The sequence below is a fragment of the Salmo trutta genome, chromosome 25 (genome assembly GCF_901001165.1).
Source record: "Salmo trutta chromosome 25, fSalTru1.1, whole genome shotgun sequence".
Lineage (NCBI taxonomy): Eukaryota > Metazoa > Chordata > Actinopteri > Salmoniformes > Salmonidae > Salmo > Salmo trutta.
Genome location: NC_042981.1, coordinates 42964334 through 42983095, shown reverse-complemented (window position 1 = coordinate 42983095; position 18762 = coordinate 42964334). Strand labels below are relative to the sequence as shown.

The 18762-nt window shown below is 39.1% G+C and overlaps 2 protein-coding genes across 2 annotated transcripts; both read left to right on the top strand.

The window, feature by feature from the left end:
• The first annotated feature begins 755 nt into the window (after positions 1–755).
• LOC115162683 (four and a half LIM domains protein 2) lies at positions 756–10787 on the top strand. Its single transcript, XM_075074254.1, is given in 9 exon segments — positions 756–797; positions 2310–2378; positions 2921–3020; positions 3023–3093; positions 6983–7045; positions 7047–7080; positions 7083–7159; positions 9674–9857; positions 10111–10787. Coding segments are annotated over 9 exon segments (792 nt in total). The 3' UTR covers positions 10263–10787.
• Positions 10788–11258: 471 nt separating this feature from the next.
• si:ch211-266g18.9 (transforming growth factor-beta receptor-associated protein 1) lies at positions 11259–18011 on the top strand. The gene is made up of 12 exons (XM_029714063.1): positions 11259–11335; positions 11527–12268; positions 12683–12877; positions 14109–14263; positions 15099–15181; positions 15365–15709; positions 15816–15873; positions 16094–16237; positions 16394–16534; positions 16650–16809; positions 17070–17491; positions 17636–18011. Exons 2-12 carry the CDS (start codon positions 11581–11583, stop codon positions 17774–17776), a joined length of 2532 nt encoding a protein of 843 aa, XP_029569923.1. The 5' UTR covers positions 11259–11335; positions 11527–11580; the 3' UTR covers positions 17777–18011.
• The last annotated feature ends 751 nt before the right edge of the window (positions 18012–18762 follow it).

Genomic DNA, 18762 nt, shown 5'->3' with positions numbered 1-18762 from the left:
CTGGAAGCCATAGGAACTGCAATCTGGGAGGATTTTCTTTGATTTTCCCATAGACAAGAATTTCACAGGTGGTCACCTCCAAAAAAAAAATGTACGGATGGATTCTCCTTAGATTTTTGCCTACCAAATCAGTTCTGTTATACACACAGACATTATTTTAAGCTTGTTTAAGTCTGCGTAAGTTAAATTCCCTTTCCAGCCCACAGTGTCCAATCCTGGTACGAGTGTAAAGGTGCATCAATGATGTCTTCCCCACATTGACCGTATATGTACACTACCATTCAAAAGTTTGGGATCACTTCAAAATGTCCTTGTTTTTTAAAGGAAAGCACATTTTGTGTCCATTAAAATAACATCACAGTGATCAGAAATACAGTGTAGACATTGTTAATTTTGTAAATGACTATTGTAGCTCGAAACGACAGATTTTTAATGGAATATCTACATAGGTGTACAGAGGCCCATTATCAGCAACCATCACTCCTGTGTTCCAATGGCACGTTGTGTTAGTTAATCCAAGTTTATCATTTTAAAAGGCTAATTGATCATTAGAAAACCCTTTTGCAATTATTTTAGCACTGCTGAAAACTGTTGTTCTGATTAAAGAAGCAATAAAACTGGCTTTCTTAGACTAGTTGAGTATCTGGAGCATCAGCATTTGTGGGTTCGATTACAGACTCAAAATGGCCAGAAACAAAGAACATTCTTCTGAAACTCGTCAGTCTATTCTTGTTCTGAGAAATGAAGGCTATTCCATGGGAGAAACTGCCAAGATACTGAAGATCATGTACAACGCTGTATACTACTCCCTTCACAGAACAGCGCAAACTGTCTCTAACCAGAATAGAAAGAGGAGTGGGAGGCCTCGATGCACAACTTATCAAGAGTACAAGTACATTAGTGTCTAGTTTGAGAAACAAACGCCTCACAAGTCCTCAAGCTTCATTAAATAGTACCCGCAAAACACCAGTCTCAACGTCAACAGTGAAGAGGCAACTTCGGGATGCTGGCCTTCTAGGCAGAGTTGCAAAGAAAAAGCCATATCTCAGACTGGCCTATAAAAATAAAAGATTAAGATGGGCAAAAAACACAGACACTGGACAGAGGAAGATTGGAAAAAAGTGTTATGGACAGACTAATCTAAGTTTGTTGTGTTCGGATCACAAAGAAGAAAATTTGTGAGACGCAGAAAAAAATAAAAGATGCCGAAGGAGTGCTTGATGCCATCTGTCAAGCGTAGTGGAGGCAATGTGATGGTCTGGGGGTGCTTTGGTGGTGGTAAAGTGGGAGATTTGTACAGGGTAATAGCCTTCCTTCTTTAAGATCCCTATCACTCCATTTTGCAGTGCTTAATTGTAACCAATTTCCTCGTACAACAGGACAATGACCCAAAGCACAGCTCCAAACTATGCCAGAACTATTTAGGGAAGAAGCAGTCAGTTGGTATTCTCTTTTTAATGGAGTGGCCAGGACAGCCACGAGATCTAAACCCTATTGAGCTGTTGTGGGAGCAGCTTGACCGTATGGTACGTAAGAAGTGCCCATCAAGCCAATCCAACTTGTGGGAGGTGCTTCAGGAAGCATTGGGTGAAATCTCTTCAGATTACCTCAACAAATGAACAACTAGAATACCAAAGGTCTGCAAAGCTGTAATTGCTGCAAATGGAGGATTCTTTGACGAAAGCAAAGTTTGAAGGATACAATTATTTATAACATTGTCAACGTCTTGACTATATTTCCTATTAATTTTGCAACTCATTTCATGTATGTTTTCTTGGAAAACAAGGACATTTCTAAGTGACCCCAAACTTTAAAACGGTAGTGTACATACCCCAACCAGAAGCCATGGACTACAGAAAAAATCTACACTAAGCTAAAGGCTAGAGTTGCCGCTTTCAAGGCCTGGGACTCTAATCCGGACACTTATAATAAATCCCTCCCTTAAGCCTCCTTAAGCCTTGGAGTCAAAATGCCTTTTGGTGATTATCCAATGAGTTTTGTTAAGGTATATGTAATTTACCTATGTTTGTCATACTCTTCTATAGTAACATGTGCAAGTCATGTGTTTGCCTTGACTTCTACATCAGACCCCATTGAATCCTTCGTTTTTATTTATGTTTCACAAAAAAAATGTAAACCATGAGATTAATATGAAACCTCTCATATACATATGGGTTTGTCCTATGGCTTCCCTCTCAATATTCACATAGATTTGTCATAACCACAACTTTTTCACAAAAATAATTGTTTGCCAGTATGCTCAGCACAAACTCCCTTAGTTTGCAGTGGAGCATGTCCATTCTCTGCAGAGATTACTGGTAATAAAATGGCTGTTCTCCAATTGCTGTGAAGTGTGCTCTTTGCCTACTGGGTGTACGGTAAGATTTTTGTACTGACCCCATATAATGTATATTTTCATGTGCATATTTATATATTAGCACGTCAGTGAAACTGAAGTACGTGATTGTCAGGCTTAAAGCCTTTAGTCAGTTATGGTTTAAACCAGCAAACGTTTATAGACATCTAATTAACTCAACTGCATGACTGCATCAAAGTCACAATCCTTATGGACATATACCCTCAAAGAATAAAGACTGGAAAATGCATCCCATGACATTTTGACATGCAAATAAGATTGTATTTATTGTAGTTCTCTCGAAGAATGACCTTCCAATTAATGTTAAAAACCATGATTTTAAGCTATATATAAGTTCTTCAGAAATTAACCAATGACAACTAAAACAAAAAATGGTTATGTAATAAATGATAAGGTAAGCCAATTGATAAGCAAAACAGTAATCTCAGTAAGAAACCATTTACAAATCATGGGATACATTTAATCACTGAAATTACTGTGTCAATAATAACCATCATTCTGAACTATTCAATGGTTAACACTGTCTATATGTTTGTTTGATAGGATCTGTCTTATATGGATCACCACTGGCATGAGCAGTGCTTCAAGTGTGCCAAATGCAGCCGCTCTCTCATGGAAAAGCCCTTTGCAGCTAAGGATGAAAGGGCACAGAGTGTTACTCCCATGAGTACTCCTACAAGTGCTCCAACTGCAAGAAAACCATCATGCCCGGTACTGTTGGACAACAATGATGATGATATTTATTATGATAAAATATGTATTTTTGTTGAAAAAAAGGTGTAAAAGAGAACCATACAGGGTACTTTGGTTTGTCCCCATAAGGGAACCCTTTTTGGTGCTGTGTAGAACCCTCTACGTAGGGTTCTTCAAATAACCATCTGTATATGGTTGTCTCTCTATGAAGGTGCTACCAAGAACCATTTTATAATCTAAAGGTTCTTACTAGAACCATGTATGAAGGGTTCATCCAAGAACCCTTTATGAACGGTTCAAACAGCCTGATTTTAACAATACACTACATACACTACCGGTCAAAAGTTTAAGAACACCTACTCATTCAAGGGTTTTTCTTAATTTTTACTATTCTGAACATTGTGGAATAATAGTGAAGACATCAAAACTATGAAATAACACATATAGAATCATATAGTAATGAAAAAGTGTTGCAGCACTGTGATGCAGCACTCTATCACTCTCCTTCTTGGTCAAATAACTCTTACACAGCCTGGAGGTGTGTTGGGTCATTGTCCTGTTGAAAAACAAATGATACAGCGCCTTGCAAAAGTGTTCATCCCCTTTGGTGTTTTTCCTATTTTGTTGCAGTACAACCTGTAATGTAAATTGATATTTTGGGGGATTTCATGTAATGGACATACACAAAATAGTCCAAATTGGTGAAGTGAAATGAAAAAAAGAACTTGTTTCAAAAAAATTCTAAAAAATGTCAAATGGAAAAGTGGTGCGTGCGTATGTATTCACCTCTTTTGATATGAAGCCCCTAAATAAGATCTGGTGCAACCAATTACCTTCAGAAGTCACATAATTAGTTAAATAAAGTCCACCTGTGTGCAATCTAAGTGTCACGTGATCTGTCACATGATCTCAGTATATATACACCTGTTCTGAAAGGCCTCATAGTCTGCTACACTACCAAGCAAGCGGCACCATGAAGACCAAGGAGCTCTCCAAACAGGTCAGGGACAAAGTTGTGGAGAAGTACAGATCAGATTTGGGTTATAAAAAAGTATCCGTAACTTTGAACATCCCACGGAGTACCATTAAATCCATTATTAAAAAATGGAAAGAACATGGCACCACAACAAACCTGCCAAGAGAGGGCAGCCCACCAAAACTCACGGACCAGGCAAGGAGGGCATTAATCAGAGGCAACAAAGAGACCAAAGATAACCCTGAATGAGCAGCAAAGCTCCACAGCGGAGATTGGAGTATCTGTCCGTAGGACCACTTTAAGCCGTACACTCCACAGAGCTGGGCTTTACGGAGGAGTGGCCAGAAAAAAAGCCATTGCTCAAAGAAAAAAATAAGAAAAAATGTTTGGTGTTTGCCAAAAGGAATGTGGGAGACTCTCCAAACATATGGAAGAAGGTACTCTGGTCAGATGAGACTAAAATTGAGCTTTCTGGCCATCAAGGAAACGCTATGTCTTGCGCAAAACCCAACACCTCTCATCACCCCGAGAGCACCATCCCCACACTGAAGCATGGTGGTGGCATTATCATGCTTCATGCTAAATACAGGGAGATTCTTGAGGGAAACCTGTTTCAGTCTTCCAGAGATTTGAGACTGGGATGGAGGTTCACCTTCCAGCAGGACAGTGACCCTAAGCATACTGCTAAAGCAACACAAGTGGTTTATGGGGAAACATTTAAATGTCTTGGAAAGGCCTAGTCAAAGCCCAGACCTTATTCCAATTGAGAATCTGTGGGATGACTTAAAGATTGCTGTACACCAGCGGAACCATCCAACTTGAAGGAGCTGGAGCAGGCTATATGTGCCAAGCTTACAGAGACATACCCCAAGGGACTTGCAGCTGTATTTGCTGCAAAAGGTGGCTCTACAAAGTATTGACTTTGGGGTGGGGGTGAATAGCTATGCACGCTCAAGTTTTCCGTTTTTTTGTCTTATTTCTTGTTTGTTTCACAATAAAAAATGTTTTGCATCTTCAAAGGGGTATGCATGTTGTGTAAATAAAGTGATACAAACCCCCCAAAAATCCATTTTAATTCCAGGTAGTCAGGCAACAAAATAGGAAAAATGCGAATGGGGTGAATACTTTCGCAAGCCACTGTAGTCCCACTAAGCCCAAACCAGATGGAATGGTGTATCGCTGCAGAAGGCTGTGGTAGCCATGCTGGTTAAGTGTGCCTTGAATTCTAAATAAATCACAGACAGTGTCACAAGCAAAGCACCTACACAGCATAACACCTCTATGCTTTACGGTGGGAAACTTATATGTGGAGATCATCCGTTCACCCAAACCGCGTCTCACCAAGACACGGCGGTTGGAACCAAAAATCTCCAATTTGGACTCCTGACCAAAGGACAATTTCCACCGGTCTAATGTCCATTGCTTGGGTTTCTTGGCCCAAGCAAGTCTTTTCTTCTTATTGGTGTCCTTTAGTAGTGGTTTCTTTACAGCAATTCGACCATGAAGGCCTGATTCACACGTCTCCTCTGAACCGTTGATGTTGAGATGTCTGTTACTTGAACTCTGTGAAGCATTAATTTGGGCTGCAATTTCTGAGGCTGGTAGCTCTAATGAACTTATCCTCTGCAGCAGAGGTAACTCTGGGTCTTCCATTCCTGTGACGGTTCTCATGAGAGCCCATTTCATCATAGCGCTTGATGGTTTTTGCGACTGCACTTGAAGAAACTTTAACTTAAATGTTCTGTATTGACTGACTGTCATGTCTTAAAGTAATGATGGACTGTCGTTTCTCTTTGCTTATTTGAGATGTTCTTGCCATAATATGGACTTGGTCTTTTACCAAATAGGGCTATCATCTGTATCCCCCCCCCCCAGTTGTGTGTAGGGGTGGTCTATCTTCTGTAGACCACCCATACCTTGTCACAACACAACTGATTGGCTCAAATGCATTAAGAAGGAAAGAAATTCCACAAATTAACTTTTAACAAGGCACACCTGTTAATTGAAATGCATTCCAGGTGACTACCTCATGAAGCTGGTTGAGAGAATGCCAAGAGTGTGCAAAGCTCTCATCAAGGCAAAGGGTGGCTATTTGAATAATCTCAAATATAAAATATATTTTGATTTGTTTCACACATTTTTTGTGTTACTACATGATTCCATGTGTGTTATTTCATATTTTTGATGTCTTCACTATTATTCTACAATGTAGAAAATAGTGAAAATAAAGAAAAACACATGAATGAGTAGGTGTTCTAAAACTTTTGACCGGTAGTGTATATCATAGGGCCTAGTTATACCCTAACATGGGGGTGTTGAGAATCTCCTGGTTTACAGGCCACATCAGGCCTGCAAGTCACATTATACTAGCTTGCAAAGTGGTGTGTAATTCCTATTGGAATCCAGCCAGAGTTAGGATTTCCAACAAGTGGAATTGTTACTCACCCGAAACCTGGATTCAGAATGACTGCCAGGGTAGGCAAGATTGAATACTCAATCATCTAAACTGGGTGCAATTAATCCAATTACTAATAGATTGGGTTTAGAAAACGGTATGTTATTTATCTTTGTGTAGCATAAAATTAATCAACCAATTAATGTATACGCAAAAACACAGATGTTACAGTAAAACAAACAATTCTGAAAATCTCCCTGCAATAGAGCATGCTGGGAAATATTATATATGGTTCTATGTAGAACCCTTCTTGACTTCCAAAGAACCCTTCTTGCCTTCCAAATAACCTTTCTTGCCTTCCAAAGAATCATCAAAGAACCCTTTCTTCCAAAAACTGTTCTTAGGATGTTAAAGGTTCTCGGTAGAACCCTTTGCCTTACAGAGAACCCTTGTCTTCCAAAAAGGGTTATTCTGATCAAAACGGTTCTTGGTTGAATCCTATCCCTCCGCAAATAACATTTTTGTAACCCTTTTTTCTAAGAGTGTAAGTTCCCGCAAAACAGAGTACAAGGGGAACAGCTGGCATGAGACCTGCTTCCTGTCCCCACCTTTGCCAGCAGCCACTAGGATCCAAGTTCTTCAACCCAAAGACAATGGCTACTTCAGCATGCACGGCTTGGAGAAGCAATTTGTCTATCAGTGCTGTGCCTGTAAAAAAGTATGAATCCTATACTTAAAATAATGCTTGGTTAAAAATAAACTAATTTGGGTAAGTATTGGACAGAACCAGTGGTGAAAAAAGTACCCAATTGTAATATTTCAGTAAAAAAGATGCCTTTTAATAGAAAATTACTCAAGTAAAAGAGAAAGTCACCCAGTGAAATACTACTTGAGTAAAGGTCAAAGTATTTGGTTTTAAATATACTTAAGTATCAAAAGTAAATGTAATTGTTAAAATATACTTAAGTATAAAAAGTAAAAGTATAAATCATTTCAAATTCCTTATATTAAATAAACCGGCACCAATTTCTTGTTTTTTAATTTGCCGATAGCCAGGGGCACACTCCAACACTCAGACATAATTTACAAACAAAGTATGTGTGTTTAGAGAGTCAGACAGAAAAGAGGCAATCAGGATGACCAGGGATAAGTGTGTGAATTGGACCATTTCCCAGTCCTGCTCTGCTAAGCGTTCAAAATGTAACGAGTACTTTTGGATGTCAGGGAAAATGTATGAAGTAAAAAGTACATTATTTTCTTTAGGAATGTAGTGTAGTGAAAAATATCAATAGTAAAGTACAGATACCCCCAAAACTACTTAAGTAGTACTTTAAAGTATTTTTTCTTAAGAACTTTACAGTTGGGTTATTTTGACCCAGTCAGTTGGGTCATTTATTTAGGTTGATGATGGGTTATTGCACTATGACCCTCCGGGCCAGATCAAAAGACTGGAGGTGTGGCTTAGTATGGTGTGTGGCTTTCAAATAGTTGTTTTTGGCCGCCCTTGAGAGTAAATGTCATTATGGTTCATGTTCTGTTGTATTGTCATAACATGTTAAGGTTGAGCACTGAAACTTGTAGCTTTTATGAGACTTACAGAAGAGTATGTGTTCAGGTGCCTGTGCATATCCCAATGTTACTACTTTAATATAATATTGAAATGAAAGTTATGACATTTATATAAAAATATTTAATGTGCAAAAATATTGAAGAAGAAATTAAAATTGCAGTGTACAAAGTTAACATGATTAACATTTACTCTCACAGGTGGCCAAAAATAACTATCTCGAAGCCATGCCTCCAAATGGCTACACATCCTGAAAATAACCTAATTTAACCATCAGTTGGGTTTTCATTCATTGTTATGCTGGGTTGACCTAGCAGCTGGGTCTTTTTTAATGTAATCCATTCGTTATTATTCAGGAGATGGCTTTCAGATAGTTATTTTTGGCCACCCATGAGAGAAATTGCATTCCTGTTAATCATGTTAAGTTTGTTTACTGTTAGTTTGAGAAACTAAATGTTTCTTTAATATTTTAACACGACACATTTTAATAAATGTATTAACTAGAATTACATTTACTCTCATGGCTGTTCTAAAATAACTATCTGAAAGCTACGCCTCTAAGTGACCCAACTGGCTAGGTCAAAATTACCCAACAATTGTTTTGTCCACCATTTGCGCAGCGCTGGATTGTTTTTAACCCAGCATGTTTTAGAGTGTACAGTCTCATGGTTTGGACTTTGTTAAATAACAAGGGTTCTGATAAGTTTTTATTTACACTGTGACATAATATTATAGGATCTGGATACCCTACATACTGTATAAGCAGCACGCTAGAAAAATGTGTCATTGTATGTTTCTTATACGCTGAGTTATAAAAAACATTAGGAACACCTTCCTAATATTGAGTTGCACCCCTTTTTATATATTTTGTCTTGCCCATTCACCCTCTGAATGGCACACATACACAATCCATGTCTCAATTATCTCAAGGCACAAAAATCCTTCTTGAACCGGTCTCCTCCACTTCATCTACACTGATTGAAGTGGATTTAACAGGTGACATCAATAAGGGATCATAGCTTTCACCTGGTCATGTAATGGAAAGAACATGTGTTTTGTACATTCTGTGTGTGTGTGTGTCTCTCCTTAAGGCAGGGGATTCCAAACCTTTTTGTCCCGTGACCCCATTTTGATCATAACATTTTTTTCGAAAGAAGTGATGTAATCAACGGCCATTGTTCACTTTTTTTAATTGGGGCTATGACAGTCTATTACAAATCGTTCTGGCAGTACTTTTGACAGTATTTCAATCTGAAGGAAGTATGGTTTGAAGTGACTGAAATGCATCAGAAAGGTATTGGGAAGTTCAGAAGATCACCATGCAATAAGTTTGTATGATTTTCTGTGTAGAAAAGATCATCATCATTGATGTTCTTTTTTCCCCCAGTCTGATTTAGTGACTGGTCTTGTCCGCTCTGTTCTAATGAGTTCTTGCATGATGTTCTTGAGGCTTATCTTTCAGTGATGGGGTCATAATATTTTCTAGCTTAAATTGTTCAAAAGATAAAGCTACATTTGTAGGAATAAAACAGAAACCGCTCTGTTTATTACAACCGCTCCTGACTTAACCCCGGTTCTATGAACAAAGCGCAATAGTTTTTTCTGACTACCTCTCGCGACCCCACATGAGGTCGCAACTCCTAGTTTGAGAAATACTGCCTTAAGGCCATTACGACTGGTGTGACTTACAATAACAAATCCTGGCACCGTGAGTGTTTCTTGCGCATCAGCTGTAAGAAGCAGCTTTCAGGACAGCGTCTCCCCTCCAGAGAGAAATAACCCTAATGTCTGAACTGCGTTAGCAACCTCTATGCCAAGAAGTGTGGGGGTTGCACCAAACCCATCACCGGTGAGTCACCCTACGAATATTGTCATTCATTTTCTCACCCTTCAGGCTAAGATTTTCTATGAATATTCTCTATTTATGCCATGCAATCACATGTTGTCTCTTGGTGTTTGTGTTTGTAACATCATATGTGTGTACTTGTAAGTGTGTGTGTGTCTATGCGTGCATTATTCTGCATAGTGTGCTGTGCTGATACAGTAGGTGGGTTTATATGTGTGCATATCTGTGTCTGAATCTGTGTGTCCTTTTGTGGCAGGTCTGGCAGGAACCAAGTACATCTCCTTTGAGGAGCACCTGTGGCACAGCGAGTCTTTCACCTGCATGCAGTGCTCCGTGTCTCTAGTGGGCCGTGGCTTCCTCACCCAGCACGACGACATCCTGTGCACCGACTGCAGCAGAGAGAAGTGACCTTGTAACGATCCAGCAAATGGTCAAACCACACTCGAAACATTACTATTACAACATATTTTGAAACACCACAACAAATCCCTACCCAGCAAGAAGTGACAGAAGATGGTCACGATATTTACCTTTTATTGTTGTTGTTTCATTGCTAGTGTGATGATTGTGAGGACAGGAGCCTTTGATGTCCACCTGTAGCTTCCCTTTTCAAGAGAAGTAATATAATTGTTTGCCAAGTTAAATCTATAATTTACAGAATCATTTAACTTGTGATAATCTACATGACAAAGGGGTATAGTTGACCCCAATAATTTTGTCTGCACATTAGTCTGTCCTGTTTGCATGTTATGTGTTCATCATTATTCACATCAATGTAATAGTTGTTTTGTAGTAGTTCAAATAAGGTGACAATCTTTTGTTCAACTAAAAAATGTGACCCTATTTTATGAATGCCTAAAATGGAATGTATCTGTTGTGTTAAATGTATGACACTGCTTTGCTTTAATTAATAAAACGTTGTACGGGATCATGTCTTTTGTCTCTTGTACTGAAGATTGTAAGGGCTGTTTCTGATAAGAAACTTGTAGCAATGATGCCATCCAGAGGATGTAACCAATTATGTCAGGTCACAGACACAGTGCACTAAACTTGCTGTAAAATAGGCACAGCATATACTGTAAACATGACATCTTGGAAGAGCACTTGCTTTCCCATATTACAGAAAGGCCTGTTGCATTTCTATAACATTATGAATGTTGCACCTTACTAAACATACCCCAGTTTATACTGAATGTTCACCTACTGTTCCCTGACACATTGTCCACTGACCACAAACCAAACACTACAATTCATTTTAAGTTTTGTGGCACGTCAAAATATAATTCCTCAACACAGATTGTTTTCATCCTTGTAAAAACGGTTTTATGGTTTAACTTGTGGTGGCATTGTGCAATTGTACTCCTAGGCTGAGAATAAGTGGTGTAAAATGCTGACACAGACTTCCTCTCAGGATGGGAGTCACATGATGAGGTCAAACTACACTTCAGATGAGAAGGGATTTCTAACAACACAAGATCGAGGTAAGGACAATTTATTATAATAAATATGAATAGATATTTATCTAAACCTTGTGAATATACTTTTTCATTTGATGATAGATTTGCATTATAACATTGTGACAACATTGGTGAAATACATTTCCATTTTAAACTTTTTTGGGTTCAGTTGTAGATCATTGATGAAACATTATTTGCTTTATTTTTTTATCTAGGGTATTCTAATCTAATATCGAGAACAGCAGCAAACATCAACAAATACAGTAGCAATGAGTTTGAAAGCCTTTACTCAAGTGCAAGTCTATGAAAAACTTCCCAACCCTAAAGAAAAAGACAAATTCAGCATCCATAGCCTGGAGTGTTACGACAGAAATATATACATTGGAACCAAAGACTCATTGGTCCAACACCTTATCCTACCCAGCACCAGTGACTCGAAGAACTCCAGTCAAAGTCCTCGGGAGGGGAGGGTGAAACTGCTAGGCTCAAGCAGCCCAGTCACCCAATTAAGGGTGATACCAGTTCTCAATCACCTTCTGGTTCTGTGGGATCGTTCCGTTAGCGCCCTCAACATGTTCTCCCTAGAACCCCTTCCTTTCCTCAAGCGGATCCGACACGTGTCTTTCTTTGAGGTGTGTGAATCGGCACTGTCAACCTCATCGCAGTCTGTGTTTGTGGAGCTGGTGACAGCCTCTAGCAGAAGCAGAGTGGTCCGCATCCATGTTGTGGGGGTGGAGAGATGGGATTGTGTAAAAGAGGTGTCTCTACCCCAGGACCCTGTGGCCTTAGCTGTGGATGATAACACTTTCTGTGTGGCAACCAGTGACAGGTATTTCCTCCACGATCACAAGAGTGGAAGCACCGTTGATCTCTTCCCTCACAACCTGAGCAGGCAGAATATCATTGTGAGCACCGCAGGAAAAGGGGAATTCCTTTTAAATGGGCCCGGCTCCTTGGGTAAGAGCTACTGTCATGAAAACAATTACACTCACACGCAGCACATGCTCTGTACCCTTCAAAATAATGTCTGTGGACAAACACATCAGACACCTTATAGACAGCTACTTTGTCTGATTTTATAGTCAAGCACTGTGCCTGTACATAATATAAACAACACCACACTAGTAGCTTATAATAAATAATTGGTCATGTTTATATCGCCATTCATGACGGCAGTGAACACAGAAGGATACAACTCCACTGCTGGGAAAAGTATAGATTTCCTGTTTTTACACATTTACTGTAAGATATCATTATAATCTACAAAATGAGTGACTAATATGTGTTATTTAAAATAACGTGTTGGTTGGTACAGTTTACGTATCTATAGGATATTTGTTGTATAGATGTACTATTATTTGTTTGCCACAGGCATGTTTGTCATGAAGAATGGCATATGCCAGCGGCCACCAGTGCAGTGGTCTGAGGAGCTGTTGGCAGCGGTGGTGTGTTACCCCTACATCCTGGCCCTGCAGCCTCAGGCTCTCTATGTCTACAGTATGGTGGATCAGCATCTTAAACAGACTGTGCCTCTGCTTAGGGCCAGGGGCCTACTCTCAACAACAGGTACACTGTAAAACCATCCTGTTATTATCACTCTAAATCATTGTATAAACTGAATACAGTAGATTACGTAAATTACATTGCATTGCGTGAAAATATTCAACGGTTGGGAAATATTTGACGTATTTTGGACATTCTCGTAATATTTTATGTATTTTGGACTTTACCATAAAATATGCTATGTAAAATACAGTAGCAGTTCACTTACTTCAAAATATAACGGCGCTCAAAGAGCACATGGTTGACAAAATCAAAGTACATTCTTTAATGTAAGAAATATGTTATTTGTTGCTGTATTTCCAATGGCTTGTAACTTCCACCCCACAGAAAAAAGTACGATAGAGTACTTTGGAGCGCCAAAACCTTTTGACCACTAGTGGGTGCATGGTATTGTTGTTTCTGGGTCATTAACATATTTTGAGGCATGCCTTGTGTGCCTTGTGTTGTACCAAGAGTGCTGTACCAATTTAACTGAAATGTGGTAGTAGTGTCCTATCAATTAAATGTATATAAGCGACATATTGGAGTTTCCGCAAGTCTTAAACCTTTAATGGTTGTGCATTTGACATGTCCTTTGGTCTGTTTAGCCCTGTCACTATTTGGAAGCCTTTGTTAAGGCCTCTAGAATTGCAAGTGATATAAAATACCAAAATGTGGTCTTATATCACTTGCACTTCTGGAGGCCTTAACAAAGGCTTCCAAACTGGCATTCATTGATATTCTGTAATATGTAAACACATAGCAGCCAACCTGCTTGCAGCAATTCAATGTAATTACGGTAAAATACTGTAAAATACAAACCCCATTTCTCCACAATTAATTAAATTAATTAATTAACCCATTCAGTCATTAATTACAATTACCATAATACGATCACTGTAATGCATTATACTGTTGTTTTACTGTAACTTACAGGCAGCCAGTTGCCTGTAAGTTACCATAAAAACAACAGTAAAAAAAAGATCACAGTAACGGTATTGAATACTGCAAAAATACAGTACGGTAACATACTGTACCTTTTTCTACGGTAATTTACAAGAAAGGGTTTACAGTGTATTGGACCAACAAATCAATCAAGCTGCCAACCAATAACACATTTACATTTTTATTAATTTCAGTCAGTGCTGATGACAATGTTTAATTGTGGTCATTCTGCATACTGTGACTTCCACTCTGGTTCGAATACTCTGTTTTGGGTTTCTGTCAGAACATGTCAATGTTATCCTCTCTTTAGAGGGTGTGTACATTTTTATGGAGAGAGAGATCCTCGGTTTGTCCCATGTACCATTTGAGGAGCAGATCCAAACCCTGGTAAGGTATGAGAGAGTGGAGGAGGCATTGGGACTGCTTGGTGGAGTTCAAGCTCATCTTCCACAGGTTTCTTACAAGGTAATCACTGACAATAAACAAGATCTCCTTTTGACTCTGAATCAAATTGCCTAACTGAACACCAAGAATAAGAACTACAACTCTCACGTAATTAATCAAACATGGTTATGACTTTGAAAATGAAAGGACTCAGGCCAGGCAGGCAAGTCGAACCCAGACAATGCAAGCTCTTGTACACAAGGGTTCTTACAAGGTAAAACACAGATTATAAACAGTTGAACAGATGATTAATCTCTCATCTTCCTTGACTCTTCCATCCTAGAAAATAAAGACAAAAACTAATCCAACTATTCACATACTACAATAGTCTAATCCCCAGGACTACAAGTTCAAAATTGCATCAGAACTGTATTCTATATTAGAGCTTTATAACTCATGTGTAGACAGCATTAAATATATTAAAACCCTCATAACATGGAATATGAATTTAATATTTCATCAGGGTAATCATGTTCATCAGTTATTGAGCTGCACATGGAGGTGTATGATGAAATACAGCATGCACCAAGGCAACAGATGGTATCAGAGATTTATTGGAATCGGGGTAGATTCTCAAGTTATAGGTCAAGGGTTGAATTGAGGATTCTTGAATGAATATGCCTTCTGTTCATTACTTTTTCATTATACTTTGTCTGTCTCGAAAGCATTGAAATCTGGGTTTGTGGGTACTAAATTTAGACATACATTAACGTGTTGCTCTTAAGATTTAGCTGCAAACACATTAACTTCAGCCCCAGTGACTTGAGAAAAATTAATTGATTTACAATATGCTTATTTTTAATATGTACCAGATCTTAGAAGATATTTGATTTTACAAATGTATTTCATTTGACAGGAGCTGCATAAGATCATCACTTGCATGGATGGATTCATTAAATTCTACCAGGAGTCTTTTTCAGAGGCCAAAGAACTTTTTATGTGAGGACAGTCCTTTTCCACATCTTATTTTCAGTATGGACCCCTAATTTAAAGAAACTACCTTCAATCATAGTGAAAGTAGATAATGTCAATAGCATTATTTATTGCTTTGTTATAACAGTTTGAATTATTAGTTCTGCTGTCTGTTGAAATGTTTCAATTATTCATTCCTGTTTTCGACAGCAAAGGTGAGTTGGACCCTAGAGAAATCATCAGCTTGTATCCAGAGATGGAACCACTCTGTGAGACCTTTCATTCCCAGCTGGTCAAAGTGAACAACGCAAAGGAGCTCTTGGCACTACGGCAAGAGGACAGGACCACATTTCAACAGTATCTAGACTTCCTGGGCGATTTCCTAAGGGTGGTTCGAGGGACGAAGCAGGGATTTGAGTGCAGTGAGGATATCGATACTGCACAACTGAGAATATACACAGAGCAAGGTGACAGAGAAGACCTGGACACACTTGTGTCCTCTCCCAATTCCTGCTCAATCGACAAATGTGTGCCTCTCCTTGAGCTGCACAAGAGGTGAGAATGGGTGGCTGTTCAGTATAAACTGAGAACAACATATTTGAATCTTGCAATGCTTCATTTAATATAATACTGCTAAAATTTCATTATACTGTCATCTCAGATTTTTCACACTTGGATTACTCTACCAGAGTCATGGTCACCATATCAAAGCAATCCAGGTAATCTCTGAGTTTAGCATTCAATAAATAGATGATTTGCATTTATTTTAACCAGTCTAATCAATAGCATATTCTTTGTATCTTACTTTGTACCATATTTGTGAACAATGATATAATGTAGTTTCTGCTTAAATTAGGATTTCAGACCATACTGAAAATAAGATGTGTAAAAGTACTGTCATCACAAATGTTATTTGGCCTGGTTCTCACAATGTTGCAGACTTGGGTGAAAATTACTGATGGGCAATATGAAGACAGCTCATGTTCAAATGTGTATGAGCACATTGTGAGAACTCTCAGTCGACTAAAACAGAAAGACGTCGTTTGGACGTTTGCAGACTGGGCTCTCCAAAGAAACCAGGAGGTATCTGAGTATCCATATAGCTCAACTGTAGAGGGCAGAGTTATATGATAAAAAAGTATAAAATGTTATAATTATAATAAATAACATCATTATTTGATCGGAACTATACCTCATGTTGACCTATTTTAGTGTAATTTCTTTACTGTAACTTTTAAGGTTGGAATACAGATTTTCACAAAAAGAGATCCAGAAGACCAAGACACATTTGCACAGGACGATGTCCTCACTTTTTTAAAGAAGTACTCTCTAGCTTTGATGTTGTTCCTGGAATTTTTGGTCCATGATTTGAAAAGCGAGGTTGGTACCACCAGTATATCAATAGCACCACACCACTTTTACCCATAATAAACTGTTGTTTGAAATTAATTAAAAGGCACATATTTGTATCCCCCCTCTTTTTATCATTTCTCAGGAGGAGAAGCATCATACCCTTTTGGTCACCACATATGTCACCCAGATACTCAGAGCCTTACAGAATGGAAAGGGTACGGATTCAGATGGAGGAATGACCAGAGATAAACTGCAACAGTTGCTGTGGCAGTCTTCCCTCTATGACACCATGACAGTACATGGTATGTGAGTCATATGAAAATGTATCATGCTTAATGTATGTAGGAAATCCTTACTCACGTAACTATTTAATCAAAACTACTTAACAGGATAAATATAATTATTACTCTTGTTGCGCTCTAAGAATTATGTAGCTTATTAAACTCCATATTCATTAGGATTGATGTAGCTTAATAAACGTCATATTCATTCATCCACAGTTAGATTGAATAGTATATGTGATTATAGTTTTATAATAATATAAGTATGACTGATATTACAGAGGCCATCCAGCCGACAGTCCTGCACATAGAGCAGGCCATCCTGCTCGGGAGAGATGGTGACCACTATCAGGCCCTACAGACCTTGGTCCACAAAGAGAGGGACCTCCAGGTTGCAGGGGCCTACTGCAGGAGGGCTGCTGGATGGCAGGAAAGAGAACTGGAACACACACTTTTCCTCACCCTGCTCCAGATCTACCTGGGCTCCAATGAGCTAGCAAGTGCAGCTGTGGACCTGTTGAATGCCAATGCTGCTGCTTTTGAACTGGAAATAGTCCTCCAGGTTCTGCCGGATTCCTGGTCTGTTCAGCTGGTCTCCCAGTTCCTGTTGGGGTCTCTTAGAGGGACTTTCCATCAAAGACGAATGGCAGGGGTAGAGAGGGGTCTGGCCCAGGTAGAACTCCTTAGACACAAGTGCACTTGGGTGAGCACATGCTTCAATATTTTCTCAGGGATGCACTTGCTTTATTTATAATGGGAATCTTCAGGTATTCATAATGTGGACGTAGACTCCATTTTATTAATACATGTTATGTATTGCATTAATATTCATCTCTTGTCCCCTCAGGCCCAAGCCTCAAAAAGAATGCTGAAATTGGATAAGGGTCTGGTGTGCAATACCTGCCAGAAGGATCTCACAGAGCCAGAGTTTGTGTGTAGTCTTAGGGGTGAGCTGATTCACACTAACTGTGGAAGCTACACAGAGTAGCTTCCACAAATCCAATGCAAGTCAATGGTACCTATATTAACATTTTCCCATTTCACGTCAAAATCCTCTATAAGTAACTTCATTCAGTTACACAATCCATTTTTAGATACTTTAGGATGATTTGGACATAATGCGTGAAAATGATAATAATTATAGGTACCATTGTTTTTTTTATTGAACCTTTATTTAACTAGGCAAGTCAGTTAAGAATAAATTCTTATTTACAATGACGGTCTACCTGGGAACAGTGGGTTAACTTTCTTGTTCAGGGGCAGAACGACAGATTTTTATCTTGTCACCTCGGGGATTCTATCCAGCAACCTTTCGGTTACTGGCCGACCACTAGGCTACCTGCCGCCCCAAATCCAATTATTTGCATTGAATTTGTGCCAAAACTGTTAAAAAGTTAGCATTTGAAACAGTGGCCAGGGAAACAAAACCAAAGCATGGATTGCTGTCATACCTTGTCTATAGACTGCTTACAGGGAAAGAAAACTAATATGCCATTTTGCAATTAGGATGAACTATCCCTTTAAGGCAGCAACATTTGACAGCTGTGCAAGGGGTGTGACGACTTCCACTAGGCACTGTGTCTGCTTCTTACCCAATCATTAGTTTCAAGTTTTATGGTGAATTCGCAATATACACTGAGTTATACTAAACATTAGGAACACCTCCTAATATTGAGTTGCATTCCCTTCTGCCCTCAGAACAGCCTCAATTCGTTAGGGCATGGACTCTACTAGGTGTCGAAAGTGTTCCACAGGGGTGCTGGCCCATGTTTACTCCAATGCTTCCCACAGTTGTATCAATTGGCTGGATGTCCTTTGGGTGGTGGACAATTCTTGATACACACAGGAAACTGTTGAACGTGAAAAACCGAGCAGCGTTGCAGTTCTTGACACACTCAAACCGGTGCGCCAGGCATCTACTACCATACCCCGTTCAAAGGCACTTCAATCTTTTGTCTTGCCCATTCACCCTCT

What these genes read in the sequence shown, in the direction of transcription:
- si:ch211-266g18.9 (XM_029714063.1), top strand. Translation starts at nt 11,581, where the DNA reads ATGAGTTTGAAAGCCTTTACTCAAGTGCAAGTCTATGAAAAACTTCCC. An exon ending in TTCCACAGGTTTCTTACAAG is followed by an intron (nt 14,264 to 15,098) that starts GTAATCACTGAC and finishes TTCATTTGACAG; the next exon opens with GAGCTGCATAAGATCATCAC. An exon ending in TTAGACACAAGTGCACTTGG is followed by an intron (nt 17,492 to 17,635) that starts GTGAGCACATGC and finishes TTGTCCCCTCAG; the next exon opens with GCCCAAGCCTCAAAAAGAAT.